This window comes from Candoia aspera, chromosome 3 (genome assembly GCF_035149785.1).
Source record: "Candoia aspera isolate rCanAsp1 chromosome 3, rCanAsp1.hap2, whole genome shotgun sequence".
NCBI lineage: Eukaryota > Metazoa > Chordata > Lepidosauria > Squamata > Boidae > Candoia > Candoia aspera.
The window spans coordinates 149,080,886-149,100,024 of NC_086155.1; the positions used below are offsets into that span (position 1 = coordinate 149,080,886).

At 42.7% G+C, this 19,139-nt stretch overlaps 1 protein-coding gene across 1 annotated transcript in view; it reads left to right on the forward strand.

Moving 5' to 3' along the window:
- Window positions 1-13,880, forward strand: part of ZNF516 (zinc finger protein 516) — a 127,433-nt gene extending 113,553 nt beyond the window's left edge. The window contains exon 6 of the mRNA XM_063299028.1: window positions 10,764-13,880. Coding sequence (XP_063155098.1) covers window positions 10,764-10,823 — 60 coding nt within the window. The 3' untranslated portion in view covers window positions 10,824-13,880. The remainder of the gene's footprint in view (window positions 1-10,763) is intronic.
- Window positions 13,881-19,139: the final 5,259 nt, after the last annotated feature.

Genomic DNA, 19,139 nt, shown 5'->3' on the forward strand with positions numbered 1-19,139 from the left:
TTCCTATCACTGTATTATATCGCTCTTACCTTTGAAAGATACTTTTCTTTCAATCTGCGTGGACTCTGTGTGGTGGTGTGTGTTTTCCTCTCCTGACAGTGTACAATATTTTCCTTTCTTGAGAATCACCTGGCTGTCCTTAAATTTTCTTATTTTCACTAATGCTATAAGCTATCCTGGACATTGTTTCTTCCTCTTGCTTTTTTCTCTGGGGTTTTATTTATATTGCCAGTCAGTGTCAGACGATCTCTTTCTCACTAATTCATCCATGCATACGTGGAGTTAACATCTTCCACAAGCACAAGCGGTTACTTGTACATGTTCTTACTGCAGTCCTTTATTAACTGTTATTCGTATAGCATCGTTTCCCTGACAGCATTTTCTGCCTGTCTGAGGACTTTTGTCACATCAGCCGCTAAAACATATGCCCCATTAATTTCAGTATGGCAGTAGTTTGTGTTGCATTGTGCCACAGCCTTGAGCTCACTTAGAAGGTCCTATCCTCATGTCATACTGATAATAGGAGGTAATCCGTGCTCCACTCCTAGCATTGCAGTGTGTTTACTAAGGGACATTATTGTCGTCGTCATTGAGGATTTCTGCTTCTTTTCTCAGTAATAACTGCGTTGTTTCCTGATTTGTGGTCTGTTCCCAGTGTACTCCAGTGCCAGAGCTGGCATATCTAAAGGATGGTCTATTCACATACGAACATTAAATTCAACCACAGAAACTCCTTTCAGGATGCCAGAAATCAGTGTGATTCAACAGATGAGAATGTTGCAGAGAGCTGTCTTTGTGACCATGCATAAAATGTGGACAGAGGCAGCTTTGGAGAGGGGGTGTCAATAGTCACATATATGGACAGTGTGACTGGGCAATTAAAGCCCCACCCCTTTTAACATGTATTACTCACATAAAGATACAGAACTCTGATTGCCTGACTGTGCCTGACATTTTGATGTTGTTGACTGACCCTACAGATGTCCCTGAATGTGAAACTTCTTATCTGCAGATGGCTGGCTTACTCCTTTGATGGTTTTTTTCCATGTTGCAGAGACCTTCCTTTTTCAATAGGCTTTTGGCTTGTTGAGCTTAAAGATACTTTGTTGATTTCTTGGAGAATAAATTTAGTTTCCTCCTTTTTATCTGTCTTTAGGTGTTGTAAGTTTCTTGGTATCAACACCTTTATAAATAATGGCCCATGCCAATGACATTTTCCTAGTTAGAAAATGAGATGTCATCACTGGCTTTTCCCATATATTTTAATGGAAAGGAAGGCATTATGGTTGTAAAATATGAGAAAAGAGTTGCCATTTCCAACAGAAACTGGCTGGAATATATACTTGGTGTTGGAATGAGGGCATTATGTTCATGTCAATAGGACTAGTCAGTACTTGAAAACAATTTGGAAAACATGTAGACTCAATTAAGTGATTCTTCTGTTAGAACTAAAGTCAAAGTATTATAGGAAAATATACCAAAATGAATCTAATTTATACAAGCCAGCTATAAAGTAAATAAAAGATGGAGTAATGTGCTTACAAATTATTCCAAGGGGAATTTGAAAACAGGAAAAATTGTTCACAATAAACACAAGCAGCTTAGACATTCTTAAATAGATTTTTTTAAAAAGGCCACTTATGCTAATGAATATATTTTATAACCCATGCAAATATCCATGTGTTTCAGAAAAGATAGGAAAATGATGAAGTCAAAAAGAAAATTTAGCCAATACTTTGACAAGATTTTTTTTAATAATCTGTTCTCATTATTGTAAGTAGTAACTTTGTCAAGGAATCAAATTTCGATTGAGAATGCAGTAGAACTACCAGTTTCAATATTTTCCATTACAAGTTGAAAATTTAACTACAAGGACATTTTAGTGACATGTGCTATAATATGCCAGAATTTTTTTATCCTGTGATTAATAGTTTATTTCTGATTATTGTGAATGTTATTTTTAAATAGTTACGTTCAATTCAGGAATTCCATTAATCAGAATAATTTATAATGAATAAATAATTGGCAGTCTAATTTGTCTCCTTCAGAGCTGTGTATATTGCAGTACAAATAATGAAGAAACTGGTAAGGTTATGTTAGCAGAGGAATGCTAAGTGTCCGTTCTTTATCTTACAGATGATACATGGTACTCTCGCAAGCTTTACTTTTTAGCTGAATGTACACATGCATCCATTCATCTCTGTCATTATCATGATTTTTATTTTAAAAATGATGCATTTGTTTCTAATATAGAAACCACACTACAGTAATATCTTCTGAGGTCACTTGAAGGGAGAGAGAAGACAGTTGAGTACTGTAGGCTGATTCATATGCTAAAGATTTCATGATCTTTTTTAAAAATTCTTCATTTCACAAACCAAATTGAAGTGAACATAACTGTAGCAACATGAGTGTTGTTACAACACTCAAATTTTCTTTAGCACAAAAAGTATTGTTGATCTGATGGACAAAGGGTCTCCTGATCATGATACCTGGTTTCCTCTTGTTGCCAATTAATTTTATTTTTATTTTTATTTTATCAAACTTTATCACCACCCATCTCCCTCCCAAAGAGGGACTCTGGGCAGTTTAGAATAAAAACGAAGTTGAAATCAGAACAGTTACAAATAAAATAAATAAAATAATTACATTATTTTTGTTGTTGTTTATTCGTTCAGTCGCTTCCGACTCTTTGTGACTTCATGGACCAGCCCACGCCAGAGCTTCCTGTTGGTCGTCACCACCCCCAGCTCCCCCAGGGACAAGTCCGTCACCTCTAGAATATCATCTATCCACCTTGCCCTTGGTCGGCCCCTCTTCCTTTTGCCTTCCACTCTCCCTAGCATCAGCATCTTCTCCAGGGTGTCCTGTCTTCTCAGTATGTGGCCAAAGTATTTCAGTTTTGCCTTTAATATCATTCCCTCAAGTGAGCAGTCTGGCTTAATTTCCCGGAGGATGGACTGGTTTGATCTTCTTGCAGTCCAAGGCACTCTCAGAATTTTCCTCCAACACCACAGTTCCAAAGCATCGATCTTTCTTCTCTCAGCCTTCCTTATGGTCCAGCTCTCGCAGCCATATGTTACTACTGGGAATACCATTGCTTTAACTATGCAGACCTTTGTTGTCAGTGTGATGTCTCTGCTCTTAACTATTTTATTGAGATTTGTCATTGCTCTTTTCCCAAGGATTAAACGTCTTCTGATTTCCTGACTGCAGTCAGCATCTGCAGTGATCTTCGCACCTAGAAATACAAAGTCTTTCGCTGCTTCTACATTCTCTCCCTCTATTTGCCAGTTATCAATCAAGCTGGTTGCCATAATCTTGGGGGTTTTTTGAGGTTTAGCTGCAAGCCAGCTTTTGCATTTTCTTTTTTCACCTTCATCATAAGGCTCCTCAGTTCCTCTTTGCTTTCAGCCATCAAACTGGTATCATCTGCATATCTGAGCCTGTTAATGTTTCTTCCACTGATTTTAACTCCAGCCTTGGATTCCTCAAGCCCAGCACATCACATGGTGTGTTCTGCGTACAAGTTGAATAGGTAGGGTGAGAGTATACAACCCTGACGTACTCCTTTCCCAATCTTAAACCACTCCGTTGTTCCGTGGTCTGTTCTTACCGTTGCTACTTGGTCGTTATACAGATTCTTCAGGAGGCAGACAAGATGACTTGGTATCCCCATGCCGCTAAGAACTTGCCACAATTTGTTATGGTCCACACAGTCAAAGGCTTTAGAATAGTCAATAAAACAGAAATAGATGTTTTTCTGAAACTCCCTGGCTTTTTCCATTATCCAGTGGATATTGGCAATTTGGTCCCTAGTTCCTCTGCCTTTTCTAAACCCGGCTTGTACATCTGGCAATTCTCGCTCCATGAATTGCTGAAGTCTACCTTGCAGGATCTTGAGCATTACCTTACTGGCATGTGAAATGAATGCCACTGTTCAATAGTTTGAACATTCTTTAGCGTTTCCCTTTTTTGGTATGGGGATATAAGTTGATTTTTTTCCAGTCTGATGGCCATTCTTGCGTTTTCCAAATTTGCTGGCATATAGCATGCATTACCTTGACAGCATCATCTTGAAAGATTTTGAACAGTTCAGCTGGGATGACGTCGTCTCCTGCTGTCTTGTTATTAGCAATGCTTCTTAAGGTCCATTCAATCTCACTCTTCAGGATGTCTGGCTCTAGCTCACTGACCACACCGTCAAAGCTATCCCTGATATTGTTATCCTTCCTATACAGGTCTTCTGTATATTCTTGCCCCCTTTTCTTGATCTCTTCTTCTTCTGTTAGGTCCTTGCCATCTTTGTTTTTGATATACCCATTTTTGCCTGGAATTTACCTCCAATGTTTCTAATTTCCTGGAAGAGGTCTCTTGTCCTTCCTATTCTATTGTCTTCTTCCACTTCCGCGCATTGCTTGTTTAAAAATAATTCCTTATCTCTTCTGGCTAACCACTGGTATTTTGCATTTAATTGGGCATATCTCCCCCTATCGCTGTTGCCTTTTGCTTTCCTTCTTTCTTGGGCTACTTCTAGTGTCTCAGCAGACAGCCATTTTGCCTTCTTGGTTTTCTCTTTCTCTGGGATGTATTTTGTTGCCGCCTCCTGAACAATGTTGTGAACTTCTGTCCATAGTTCTTCCGGGACCCTATCTACTAAATTCAGTCCCTTAAATCTATTCTTCACCTCCACTGCATATTCCTTAGGAATATTAGTGAGTTCGTATCTAGCTGATCTGTGGGTCTTCCCTAATCTCTTTAGTCTGATCCTAAATTGTGCAATAAGAAATTCGTGATCTGGACTACAGTCAGCTCCAGGTCTTGTTTTTACCGACTGTATAGATGTCCTCCACCTTTGACTGCAAAGGATGTAGTCAGTCTGATTTTGGTGTTGTCCATCAGGTGAAGTCCATGTATAAAGCCGTCTCTTAGGTTGTTGGAAGAGAGTGTTTGTTATGCAGAGTGAGTTGCCTTGGCAAAATTCTATCAGCCTATGTCCTGCTTCGTTTTGTTCTCCCAGGCTATGCTTACCTGTAATTCCAGGTTTCATTTGACTGCCCACCTTAGCATTCCAGTCTCCTGTGATGAGAATAACATCTCTGTTAGGCGTGTTGTCCAGTTGGTGCTGCAGATCCTCACAGAACTGCTCTACTTCAGCTTCTTCAGCATCTGTGGTTGGGGCGTATATTTGGATCACTGTGATGTTAGATGGCTTGCCCTGAATTTGAATTGAGATCATTCTATCGTTTTTTGGATTGTATCCAAGCACTGCTTTAGCCACTTTACTATTAATTAGGAAGGCTACTCCATTTCTTCTGTTGTCCTCTTGCCCACAGTAGTAGATCTGGTGGTCATTTGATGTGAAGTGGCCCATTCCAGTCCATTTCAGTTCACTGGCGCCCAAAATGTCTATCTTTTATCTTGACATCTCACCAATAACCACATCCAATTTTCCCTGGCTCATAGATCTTACATTCCAGGTTCCAGTGGTGTGTTGATCCTTAGAACAGCGGATTCGCCGTTCACCACCAGCACCGTCGGCTGCTAGCCGTCCTTTCGGCTTTGAGCTAGCTGAGTCATCATGTCTGGGGCTAGTTGAACTCATCCTCTGTTCCTCCCCAGTAGCATTTTGACCATCTTTCGACCTGGGGGTCTCATCTTCCGATGGTATACTGACATATCTCTGGTTGTACTGATCCATTTAGTTTTCACAGCAAGAATACCGGGGTGGGTTGCCATTACCTTCCCCAGGGATCGCATTTAGTCTGCCCTCTCTGTCATGACCTTCCCGTCTTGGGTGGCCCTTCACAGCTCATGGCATCATTGAGGTGCTCAAGCTCCAGCACCACAACAAGGTAATGATCCTTTGCTGAAGTACATTATTTTACCACATCTAAATGTAGTTCAGAATTGTTCATGCTGCAGATGTGCTCTTAACTTACTTTTTTCACCACAAAGATGGGTTGCCAAGCATTAGGTTGCCTTGGCAGTGTTGTCAACCATGTGGTTTGGGGAATCCAAGCAGTGTACTCCAGCACCTCCTCCATTACTACAAGCGATACAGCAGTACGGTTCTTGAACTTGATAATGCAGCTCTTGGAAATACTATTAATGTGGATTGATCCTGTTGGTCACCGTGTTTTTGCTTTGCCTAGTTTTAGAAGATCACCAGGGATACTGTAACACTGTAATCTTCACTCCATGGTAAGTCTTTCTGAACAACAAAATTATCTCCTGAGTAAGTTTGTTGGTTAGAAAGAAACTGGAAACAGCTTTTCTAACTGTGTAGTTACTATAGTTGAACTTTGATGGGCATCAATGATATTAGTGGCTATCCCTTTGCCCTTTGGGAAATATTCAAACATTTGTTTGAATGCTTGCTTGTCTCCCATTCCATCTGTTTTAAGAGCATGCAGTCCAATAACTGATTTGAAGCTGTTTAGTTTCTACCCAGTTAAAATAACTTCAGTTACCTGGCATCTTTATTACCTCAGTGAAACTTTAATATTTCCTTGCTGCAACCGGTAATGCTTCATCTCTTTTTCCATGAAGCAGGGAAACTTTCCCTGATTTTTTTATTTTTTAAAGCTTTCCACTCTCTGATTTCATTAGTGTTTTCTTTATGATAATGGAAACCTTATACAAGATAATTACATATTCTAATTTAGCATTGGGGGCTCTGTTCCAACCACAGTAATGCAAGTATATGAGAATGGAATCCTTGGCTTTCAGCTATGGCCGCCTTCTCCAGTGTGGCCCCCACAGGGAATTCTTCTCCCTTGTTCTGCTTATAGAATTCTCATTTCCTCCCATGTACTATCACAGCCTCTGGCCTTATCTTTCCTCAGATGTTGTGAGACAATGATAACTTCTTTCATGTTTTGCTGCTCTAAGTGAGTCCTCTGGGAGTGAATTACAGCTGGACCTGTGATGTACCCCTTCCTGATTACAAGGCTATTCCCCATAAATACCTTAATTGCAACCTCAGGCCAAGGTCTTTTGCTCCATTGCTGTCTCTTTTCCCACTCTTCTTTTTCTACCATTCATACCCAGGCAAATGGGAACATGCAGTTCCCTTTTTTTCTTCCTAACCACAGAACATCTAACCACATTCCCTGCTGTACCCATAATCTGTTCTCTGTGTGTGTGTTTGTGGGGGGAGTGTTTTAGTAGTGTGTTTTGAGGTGTGAGTGTGTGTGTGTTTTGTTTTAATTTAATGATTAACATCTCCTGAGGTAGCTATGAAAAAATATAAAGCATCTTTCTTAGTTTATTGCAGGAAATCCAGCATATAACTAAATAAGTTTTATCACATCTCTCACTCCGTTACCATTTCCTGCATTTCAAATATATGGCAGGCTGCACAGATGCTTTCCCCCTCCCCTGGTCCCCCCTTTAATTTTGTTGCAAATCTTCCTTTCTCACAGCAGACTTTGACTAGTAAATGTCATGAATCTTCGGCCAGCCTTAATTAGGATTTTTCTAAATCTATTAACAAAGGACAGATACTTAATACATTATGTCAAGCAACACTGGCTTTTCTTTAGCTTTTCCAGGAGTGCCATAGGCACAGCTTGAAATTTACTAGGATATTTTCACACAGTTGTTGGGTCCGATGTTGTGTTAATTTAAAATAGTCGGATTCCCTTCATCAAGGTTTTGGCTTAAGGTTAATGTATGAATGTAAGCTGTATCTTGCCTTACTGCCATCAGGATTGAAAGTCACATTGTTCAGACATTCTCAGAATTCCATTGCCTTGAGCTGTAAACTCCCATTTGTTCATGATTTTATTTTGAGATTCACTGGGATTTCAAATAGCCCTTGTGGTTTGTTTGTTTGTTGTTTGGTCACCATAGTTGGTTTTCATTTGATAGACATTGGTCAAAACTGTTATTTTGACATGCCTTAATGAAAACTGAGCTTTATGCAGTTCCCATACTGTGTTGAATTTTATTATCAGAGTGAATTCTTTTTCATTAAAAAAGAGTATATATGTTTGCTGGTTGCATTGTTATAGTTGCACAAGCCAACTTACATAGCTCTAGAAGAAAATCTTCTATTTGAAAGTGCCTTCTTTCAAACTGTGGGTTGTTCATTCTAAGTTTGGGTTTAAAGATAAAGAGTATAAAGAAATGGGGAGAGTCAGGGGCCCTGGTTGTCCATCAGCATTTTGCACCAGGATAGCAGACTAAGCAGGCACCCAGATTGCTCGGTCCCAGCCTTCTCTGCTCTCCTGTCCTGTGGAGGTGCAAGCAGTAAACATGGTCTACAAATCGAGGTCAGGAACCCAAGGGACACACACAGCACAGAAGAGCAACACGGAGAGTCAAAGCCTGGTCAAGGGCTCAGAGATAGCAGGGGAAGCGCTGTATAATCCGAGAGCATGTGAAAAGCACCATCCAGCAGTGGGTGGAGATAATAAGTCATTTGGAGTCTAAGCTAACATTGTCTCTAGCATTACACTATCTTGGACCCAAATTCATTGAGCATTCATTAGTTCTTGAGGCAGCAAAGTCTGTCCAAGAAATTTGGCCTTGAAGGTTTGCATTTCTGTGCCATTCAATGCCATTTTCAGGGGGATTGTGAATAATTTCAGGAACAGATGCTGGGTCCCAATGAGGTAATGGCTTTCTCCCTGAGCGTTATCCCTTCTGCTGAAACACCCTCCTCCAGCATCATGAGTTTTTTCTCCAACCTTTCTTCCTTCGAGGAAGGTTTTTCCAAGAGGGCATGATACCCACAATATCCTCTGTAGTTTCGTATTCCATTTTGTATTTAAATCATAATAACTGATGCAGCTGAACATGAAATTTGGCATATTTACATTTATGCAAATCTGTGTTTCTTTTCCATTCTTTTTGGGAGTGACACAGCTCCTTGTTTTTTGCAATGTTTAAGTAGAGATCATGCTTCAATTACATTAATTCTTCAATTTAAAAAACATTAAGTTAGCTAACAATAGGTGGTATTTTAATACGCCTTTGTTATGTGATAATTTTCTTATATTAGACAACAAAGTGCATTTTTTAAATTAATTATAATTCAGCTAGTCTTTAGACAGTTTGGGGTGCATATAAGGTTACTATAAGGGGCTGAATCATTGCTTATGCTGCAAGGAGAAGGAATTTTAGAAATCTTTGTTATCAGGGATTTGAATAACATGGTTGAAAAAAAGTTTTTTGGTCTATACAAAAAACCTACAGAATAGACTTATGCTTTCATGTTAGCTGAGATACAATTGGCTGACTTTTTTGCTGAACAGGTTGAATTTTCTTTGAGGAGTTTGAAATTAAATTATTGGGAATCAGGTGACAAAGCTGGTAAATTGTTGGCACATTGCCTGAAGCAAAATAGCCTACAGAATATAATTTCTGATATAGTAATAGAAGATGGTCAGAGATTTATGGAATCCATGAAGGACTGCAAAAATTAAGATGCAAAATTCCACTTGTAAATCTCCCAGAGCACTGTCAGAGGGGGTGGGACAAAAAATGTCCATTTTCTGGTGTTGGATTGTGGGGTTTGTTTTTTGTTTTGGTTTGGGGAATAGGGTTAAGGAACAATTAGTGTGTCTAAGGCTTAAGGTACCCATTTCAATTTTAAACACCCCTGGCCACACTTCTTGGCCTGGTGCAGCTGTCAAGCCAAGTGAAGTTTAAAATAAGGAAATGTTGCACAGAATAGCTTCTACACAGTTGTATTTCAACCAAACACAGAACTTGTTCTACATATAAACAGACCTAGTTCTGTTCACACAATAAAGATAACATGTCATTAAATTGACTGTTTATGTTCCAGGTCATTAAAAGTTACTGACATATTCCTCTTTTGTAATACTATTGATTTAAGCCAAAGACATGGTGGGCCAGTACAAAAAAAACGTAACTTCATTCCAGTCTTGTCCTACTTGATGCCCTCCTAGAGTCCCAGCCAGTTGGGTATTCTGACAGCCAGGGCTGCAACTGGGGGGTGGGGCAACCGGGACATGTGCCCTGGGCGCTGCACTGGGGAGGGCCAAAACGAGCACTGGGGGGGTGCCAAAATTAGTGCTGGGGGGGCACCAAAATGAGCGCTGGGGAGTGCCAAAATGAGCGCTGGGGGGGCGCCAAAATGGACGCAGAATCCATGTTTGCCCCAGGTAACACAGACCCTAGTTGCGGGCCTGCTGACAGCCTAAATTTACCTGCAGTTTGCCAGTTGAGGAAGCTAGTATGGTGATTGAATGGAAACAGAGGAAGTTTGTTCACTTTTATGCTTAGTGTCTGCTTCTTTCTATCCTTGTGATTATGGACAGTGAAAGCAGCACATTATAAGATAGTTTGCATCTCTTAGTATGAGTCTCCATGACCTTTAATCCAGACCTGCCACCCAAATTAATTTAGGAAACACCGTATCATTCAATCATAAATCCCCTCAGATACAATAAAATGTTGCTTTCTGCTCTTCCTTTCTAGTCTTTTATCCTTCTTCTAGCCATTGTTAACCTTTCTTTAAGTACTCCTACAGTCACTATTATTTGCTATTCTAATATGGCATAGCGTTTATAGGAGCTTGATGGGGTGTGCTTTCACCAGAGGTGATTAAAAATAATTCATTTTAATGTATTAGGTCACAGTAATATTCATAATGCTCATAAAAAGGTAGCTAGGGCCATTATAAATTATTAGTTTGCTCAACTGCTTTCGTGCACAGAGCGGGGACGGTAGCTGCTATTACAGAAAATAATAATAAGAGGTTTTTGCTTCTTTTTTTTTCCATTTAGGTGAGAGACCATTCCAGTGCAGATACTGTCCATACAGTGCCTCTCAGAAAGGGAACCTAAAAACACATGTCCAGTGTGTACACCGGGTCCCCTTTGACAACAGCCAGTACCCTGACCGACGGTTCCCATCACCTCCAAATAATTACTCCATCAACCCCTCAGAAGACCAGCTGGAAAACATCTTTACAATCCATCCAGTCCCTGGAGCAACTGTGTTATATTGAGACTCATGCTCTGTGCTTTGCTAGAAGAGTGATGCCTCTGAACTGTTAATCATAAAATAAATGAAGAACCTACCCAAGATATATACAAATGGACATAGTAATCAGTCCCCACAGTTCCTTATTTCCTTTATAATAAACAGAAGAGCTGGCAAGCTTTGGGGTAGTGCAAAGCATATATATTAATCAAGATAACATTTTTAGACACTGGAAAAATTAAACTTCATATATTTGGAGGATGGCACTGCAACAGAATCTTCCCTCGTGGTGGTTTGAAGTTTTATTTTTATTTTAAAAAAACACACATGGATTTGGGAATGTGGGAAGGAGTGATTAAGCAGCTGTCATGCTGGAAATGCAACTTAAAAAAAGAAGGAAGAAAGGTAAATGGAGGAGTCATTCAGCACTGAGAAAGCCAAACTTGATGAAGGACGGAAGGGACAAAAGGGAGAGACCATCATTCTGCAGTGAGGTTGTTTCATGATAGTTTGGGGACCACTTCCATTTCCAGTGGGCTTATCCTTGACTGCACACCATTAATAGTATGTGAATATGGAAATTGAAAACACTTCTTAAGAAATGCTTCTCTTCTCACTTTGGCAAGGGAAAAAAAACAGCTGTCAAACACTAAGAAGAAGAAGAAACAAAGCTTCTGTGTTTTTTTTTCCCCTCTCAGGGCCTTCCTGTTTGTTTATTCTGCTTTTTCTTTCTTTTAAAGTGCAGTTTTCCATGATCTATCACAAAGAAAGTGTGCATGCTTTTAAAAATTAGATTAAAAAGGAAAAAAAATCAGCTCTTTAAAGCTGCTGATTTATATGCTTATAATAGATTTTAAAAGCAGATGTTTAGGCAGATCTCTACTTTTATGGTACTAGATGTGACTGCATTTCTGTGCAGCAAGACAAGTACCTTTCATGGATCCTGCTAACGTTTTGGAGGGAAAAAACCACAAGTAACTTCTTTTGTGATGGCAAGCTTCCCTAACCTAGTGTTTTCTAGATGTGCCGGAACTTCCCAGAATACCTCAGCAAGCATAGCTGTTGGCTGTGGTAGCTTGGAATTCTGGGAAATGCAAACTCAGCAAGTTTGGTGGCACAGATTGATTCAGGCTGATTCAATGTGGTAATCACTGGAGTAACTGGGAGAGAAAAGGCGCTTTATATACCTCTTCTACAGTAACTTTTTAAAATGCAAGTTTTTAAGGTAAGAGGGATGAAGGTGGCAGGTTGTTCACCACAGTGTCTGTGTCTTGTTCAAAAGTATATTCCACATGTACTTTTTTCTTCTCTTGCTATGACACTGTGTGATGGTAATAATTCAGAGTTTCACATTTTGCACATAGAATTTTATGCATCATCATCATCATGAAAAAAATGCTGCCTTGAAATATTTGTGAATGTTTTTCTTTTGCAAAAAAAAAAAAAGCTTTACTAGGTTTTTTTTTAATTGTAACATTTTTGTAAAGGCAGGAAATGGATTTTTAAAGAAAACTAGCATGCTAATTATATTTTTCAAAAAAGCAATAATTTTACATGTACAGAAATAGCACTAATCTTTTAATACTGATAGAGAGCAACCGTTTACTTCTACAATAATGGGATAGTGCTTTTTTCTAGAAGATGAGGTTACACAAAGATTTTTTTAATAAGTATTTTTTTCTGTTCCAATTTTGTGTTGTCTGTATATGAGTTGGGATTCTACTTGTTGCAAATTACTTGACTGTTCTTGCGTGCTATTAACTATGATGCAGTTGTAACATTCTTATATAATTTGCTGGTTTGGAATTTTTATTTTATTTTATTCCTCATACTTAACCACCAGCTGTAACCCAGCTGTAACCCTGGAATAGTATAGAATGTCTGTGCAGATATTGTATAACTGATTAATCTGTTTTGAAGTTACCTTGCAGAAATTCACACAGACATATTCCAGACCTCCTTCCTTCTATCTCCTGCAACCCACTTCATCCTCATTTCCTTCAAATCATCTTTTTCTGAGTCAGATAACACCAAAATATCCCTAATTTGTCAATTAGGGATCCATAATCAAGTGCTACTTTTTCCTCTTTCAAGCACTTATTTTCCTTATTTTAAGTAAACAGGTGAGGATTCAGGAATGCCCACAGGTAACTTCTTTGCCCATATTTCTGCTTAAAAGAACTCCTATCTCCCTCCCCCCAAGTTATTTGAGTGTCCCATACAACTATCATTATTTTTGTTGCTTGATTTGTGTGTATATTTTATTTTTAAATCATTTTTGGGGAGTGGTGTCTTTTATTTCATTAATTCTTTATTTTTAATTTTTTCGTCTTTGCAAGCTGATATAGAAGGATCTTAGTTATTATTTAGAGTTTCAGAGCTTTTCCTGAAGATTGTCTGACACACAAAGAGGAAAGGGCTGTCATTGCCATTACTAGGGTACTAATCAGCAAAGTTTACAATCATAATTTAGCTTCATGAAGAACAACAGCAGGGGAAATCAGTTTAAATAATTATATGCTGTGTATAGCACAGAAATGAGATTTTCACTTAATTAAACAAGAAATGGGGAGGGAGAAGGGGAGCTGTCATTAAAGACCACCATATTACGTGTGAATTCCAAGCTTTGTAATTTCCTCCTTTCTCATCCATATTGTATCAATTCGTTAATTCACTTAGATCCTAGTGTTTAGTATGATTTGTGCTCTTATTTATTTAGCTATTTGGGTTTAAAATAGCCTTTTTTTAAAAAAAAGGAAACATAATTTTGTAGCATGACACATTTTGTAAGCCATCTTCTGACTGTTACAGAGATTTTCTGCTACCTCTGTCAATCTGTTTCTTTTCCTTAACAGGTTTTCTACAGTGTTGCACTCTAATGTACCTTAGACAATAAAGGTTCCATAATGAGCAGTGCAGATGGTGTCTCAGACATTGCTCTCCATTTCTCCTTTTATTTTGCTTTCGCTTTTTGCCCTCCAATACAAAAGCAAGCTTCTCAGCCATATGAATCTTCCTCCCTCCCTCCTCATCCCTACATGAAATGGAATAATGTCATCTTTCAAAACTGCTACGTTCGTTCTCATTTCTATATTCCTGAGAATGTTTCTCTTGCAATTGTGTTACTGGAAAAAAAGTACACCTTTGCAGATTTAGATTTTAATTTTATAACCACCCTTTCCATTGTTTTTTTTTTTAAGTTGGGGATAAAATATATACACTATATACACTATTAGAATTTCAGCAAGATGCCAGTTTAATATGCAGAACATCGAAGTTTTATTATCAGGTTGTTACACTTCATGATACGAGATATTTTGCAGCCCAGTGCCCTCTGTTCATGTTGACATGAGTTTACCATATGAGGAAAGGAAGATGGATCAGTTTCCCAGAGGAAATATAACTGTGAAAATAATTTAGTAAAAGAAATGAGCTGAAGCAAGCCATGCAGTTCTCTTTTAAAGAATTATACAATAGAACTACAGTAGTTTTTGTATACTAATAAAAATAGTAAATGTTAATGTTTTATTGAATCTTGAAAGGATATTGAGAAATATTTGTTGAGCACAACTGCAGGCAGATGTTACTCAGAAAAACAACTTTTCTACCCAGTTTTGGGGGGAGGGGACTTTTGAGCAATGTGTGAGATTCAGCCTTCAGAGAAAATATTTAGAAATATTTTTCAAATAGCATATTTTTTAAAAATAATTTGTCACTACTTTTTTTTTTCCAAGCAGCACTCTACCATAGAAAAAGACTATAGTTTTGCGTGATGTAATTTGGTTTTAATTAGATTATGTTCTTCATAATCCAAAGCACAAGTATGTTGCCCAAAATAAAATAAAACTTCCTATTTTAAAAGCAAGATAAAATTCTATCAGGAACCGGGGACAGCAATGGAGCCAGCACTTCGCACCAGAGGCGTGAAGGACGGCCCGCAAGAGGCAGAGGCGACCTGACAGCTGCTGGAGGCGGCGCACCCGGAATGGGACACGGACACCCTCCCTGCCCACACCGCACCCCAGTTCCAGACCTGGAGCTCCAACCCAGACGGGAGAGCCCCGACGGAAGACGAAGTCGGGGACCAGCAACTCCTCACATGGGCCGGCGGAGCAGGACCCTGGACGGGAACACTCTACTCCACCCGGAGGCTCCACTACCCCCAAACGCCCGAGCAGGAAGGCGCAAGACTACAGACCGGGCAGCATCTGGCAGCACCGACGTCGGACGACCAGGACACGCCAGACAGGGTCACGGCCCTGGAAGCCAGGGTATGATACTTTGAACACCTGCTCCTGTCCCCGACATTGGCAGACCGGAGCACGCCAATCAAGGACACGGCCCTGGAAGCCAAGGTACGAGACCTGGAACATATGCTCCAGTCCCTGGCAACGATCGTAGGCGAGCGCTCCAAGACTGAGGCGGCACAGGGGGCAAGAGGGGATCGAGGCACCATACCCACCCCAACAACCCCGAGCGGAAGGGGCCAAGCACGAGAGACTGTCGCAGGGCTTCGTGGCCCCAGGCCAGTGGGAGCCATCCCTCACCACCCACAGGTAGGGGTCCCGCAAATTGGGAGGTTCGCCAAAGACTTCCCCGTACAATTTGATGGGAACCCTACGAAACTGTCCTTCCTAACAAATGTGAGGGACTACATGGCCCAATACGGCCATTGCTTAAGCACAGAAGCTGCAAAAATCTTGGCAGTGGCCACCAAGCTCCAAGATAGGGCCGCAGACTGGTACATACAGATGTCCGAGTCCAGAGCCCCAGCCTTGGCCAATTTCCACGACTTCCTAGCCGAGCTGAAGCATTACTTTGAGGACCCCCTGGCGAAGGAAAGGGCCAAGTGCACACTTCAAGCGCTGCGCCAGGGAAGAAAAACAGTGGCCGACTATGCCCTTGAGTTCAGGGTCCTCGCAGGCAAAATCACAGAATGGTCCGAGGCCACCCTGATTGACATGTTCAAGCGTGTCCTCAACCAGGAGGTACTGCAATGGGCACTCTACAGGGACGACCCAGCCTCCATGGGTGGATTTGCCTAGCGGAGCACGCTCAGCAGAGCACGCTCAGCGCACGTTCCTGCTCGCAACCGCAGAGGACATCCCTCCCAGCACCAGAGGACCAGTCCCACAGTCGGACCTGACCTGGCACGCGGACCAACAACGGAGTCTTGCCCACAGGCAGTGTACCAGGTGTGAGAAGACGGGCCACCGAGCGGCGGACTGTTACAAAAACAGGACAACGGATCGCCCGCCCAGACCCACACCGAAGATGCCGCACAAGCCATCCAACCCCCCTCTCCCAGACGCCTGACAGGAGCGTTAGCAACCCTGGATGAGGATGCGGATGCCTACCTTGCAGGGGACGCGATTGACGCCCAAGAACAGCCGGCGGAAAACGCTCCCCACCTGCTCTAAGCAACGCCGCTGGGCAGGTGGCGAAGAAGGGGTGCAACAACCCCAGGGTGACGATCGCCCCATCCTGGCAGGGACAATTAAACTCTCTTATGGCCCTAGAGCCATTACGGTTGAAGCTCTGGTGGATTCTGGGTGCTCCAGAAATCTGATCTACCCGGACGTTGTCGCCGCACTAAAACTGCCCTGTCCCCCCCTCACTAAACCGCTGGCGTTCCAACAGCTAGATGGCTCTACAGCGGGGGGGGGGGAGGACCGGCCACCCAGAGGACCGGAATGGTCACCCTGGCAATGGGCACCCACAAGGAATCCATAGACTTTGTGGAAACCCAGATAGGGAAACCCATAGTAGTGCTGGGGATCCCCTGGCTAGCACGCAACAACCCACACATAGACTGGAGGACATGCTCCATCAAGTTCAAAGACAGGGTCTACCAGGCACCGACACTGGGCAATCTGCTCCGCCAGTGGGGAGGGCAGAAGTTGTCGACCATACCCATGACCCCCCCCCCTCCCCAGAAGGACTGCTGGAGCAATATGCAGACTTTGTAGATGTCTTCGGAGAAGAGGCGGGGGACCAATTACCCCCCCACCGCAAGACGGACTGCACAATTGAACTGCTCCCAGACATCCCATTACCCAAGCCCAAGATCTACCCCATGACCCAGAGAGAATTAGTGACGCTGTGGGAATTCTTGGATAAAAACCTCTCCAGGGGCTTCATAGAACCAGCGAACTCGCTGGTTGGAGCACCCTATTTCCTATTTCGGGAAAAGAAGGACGGCACCCTGAGACTATGCACCGATTACCGCGGATTAAATTCCGCTTCCCTATCCAACAAATACCCACTACCCCTCGTAAAGGACATGCTAGTACACCTGTCAAAGGGGAGGGTGTTTTCCAAACTCGACCTCCGCGAGGCGTATTACAGAATCCGCATCAGGGAGGGGGACGAGTGGAAAACGGCATTCAACTACCCCTTGGGCTCCTTCCAATACAAGGTACTGCCATTCGGTCTTGCGGGGGGCCCGGGGGTCTTCATGCAACTCATCAACGAGTTACTGCATAAACACCTATTCAAGGGCGTACTGGTTTACCTGGATGATGTCCTCATCTACACGAGGACCCAGAGGGAACACGAGAGGTTAGTGAGGCAAGTCCTCACTAAGCTCCGGAAAGCCAAACTCTACGCTAAGCTGTCCAAGTGCGAATTCCACAAGTCGCGCTTGGACTACCTAGGGTACAGAATCTCTGACAAAGGCGTAGAGATGGACCCCGCGAAGGTTCAGGCAGTCTTGAGCTGGGAACGCCCACGCACCAGGCGCCAGCTTCAAAGCTTCCTCGGGTTTGCGAATTTCTATAGATCCTTCATGAGGGGGTTTGCAGAAATCACCCTACCCTTAACCGATTTGCTCAAGACCAAAGGCGGGGAGACGCGCAAGGTAAAAAACCCGGAGGCCGTACTTAATTGGACTCCTGCCTGTCAAACCGTGTTTGACAGGCTAAAAGCTCTGTTCACAGCGGAGCCAATTCTAGCTCACCTGGACCCCGAACGGCCTTTTGTGATGCAGGTGGACGCCTCTGACTTCTCAATAGGCGTCATCCTGCTGCAAAAGGATTCCGCTGGAATCCTGAAGCCATGCGCCTATCTCTCGAAATTCTCGGAGACAGAGAGGCGCTGGCACGTGTGGGAAAAGGAAGCATTTGCGGTTAAAGCAGCGCTGGAGGCTTGGCGTCACCTTTTGGAAGGGACGACTTGCCCGTTTGAGGTCTGGACAGACCACCGCAACCTCGAGGTGCTCCGTACGCCCCGGTGTCTCAGTCCCAAGCAAATACGCTGGGCTCAGTTCTTCAGCTGGTTCAACTTCCAGTTGAGTTCGTACCAGGCAAAAAGAACTTCCTGGCAGACGCACTCTCCCGACTGCCTCAGGATGCGGAGCCTATCTCCGACATCGTAGGGACGGTGCTTTCCGAGTCCCAGCTGGGTATGGTGGCGATCACCCGGGGTCGCGCTCGGGGACAGCCTGCCCCCCCCTCGCAAACAACTACGATGCAACCCGCCCCTAGATGCAGGCAACCTCAAATGCCAGGTGGGCTACGGGCAGATTTTACAACGGCATTAAAATCTGACCCCTGGCTCCTCGCCAACCCCAGCAAGGTCACTATGGACCAGGACCTCGCATGGGCGGAGGGAAGGTTATATGTACCTGACTCACAACGTCAGGCGATCCTCAACAGATCGCATGACAGCAAACAGGCTGGTCACTTTGGGTTCTTGAAAACCCTACACCTGACTCGGAGACAGTTTTGGTGGCCCTCGCTGAGGACAGACGTCAAGATGTATGTGGCGTCCTGCCCAGTGTGCGCTATGGCCAAGCGACCAGCTGGCAAACCCCAGGGGCTGCTTCAACCCGTGGCTGAACCCTCCCGCCCTTGGGATGAAATTTCAATGGACTTCATAGTCGACTTACCGCCCAGCCAAAAGAAAATAGTCATTTGGGTGGTCAAAGACCACTTTTCAAAACAAGCACATTTTATCCCCTGTGCCTTGATCCTGTCAGCCCAACAGCTGGTGAAACTCTTCCTAGTCCACGTGTACCGCCTACACGGCTGCCCCTCCCGCTTGGTGACCGATAGGGGCACACAATTTACCTCGAGGTTTTGGCGGGCTTTTTTGAAACTGATAGGTACCCAGCAAGCCCTGTCAACCTCCTGGCATCCCCAGACGGACGGATCCACAGAGATCCTTAATGCCACACT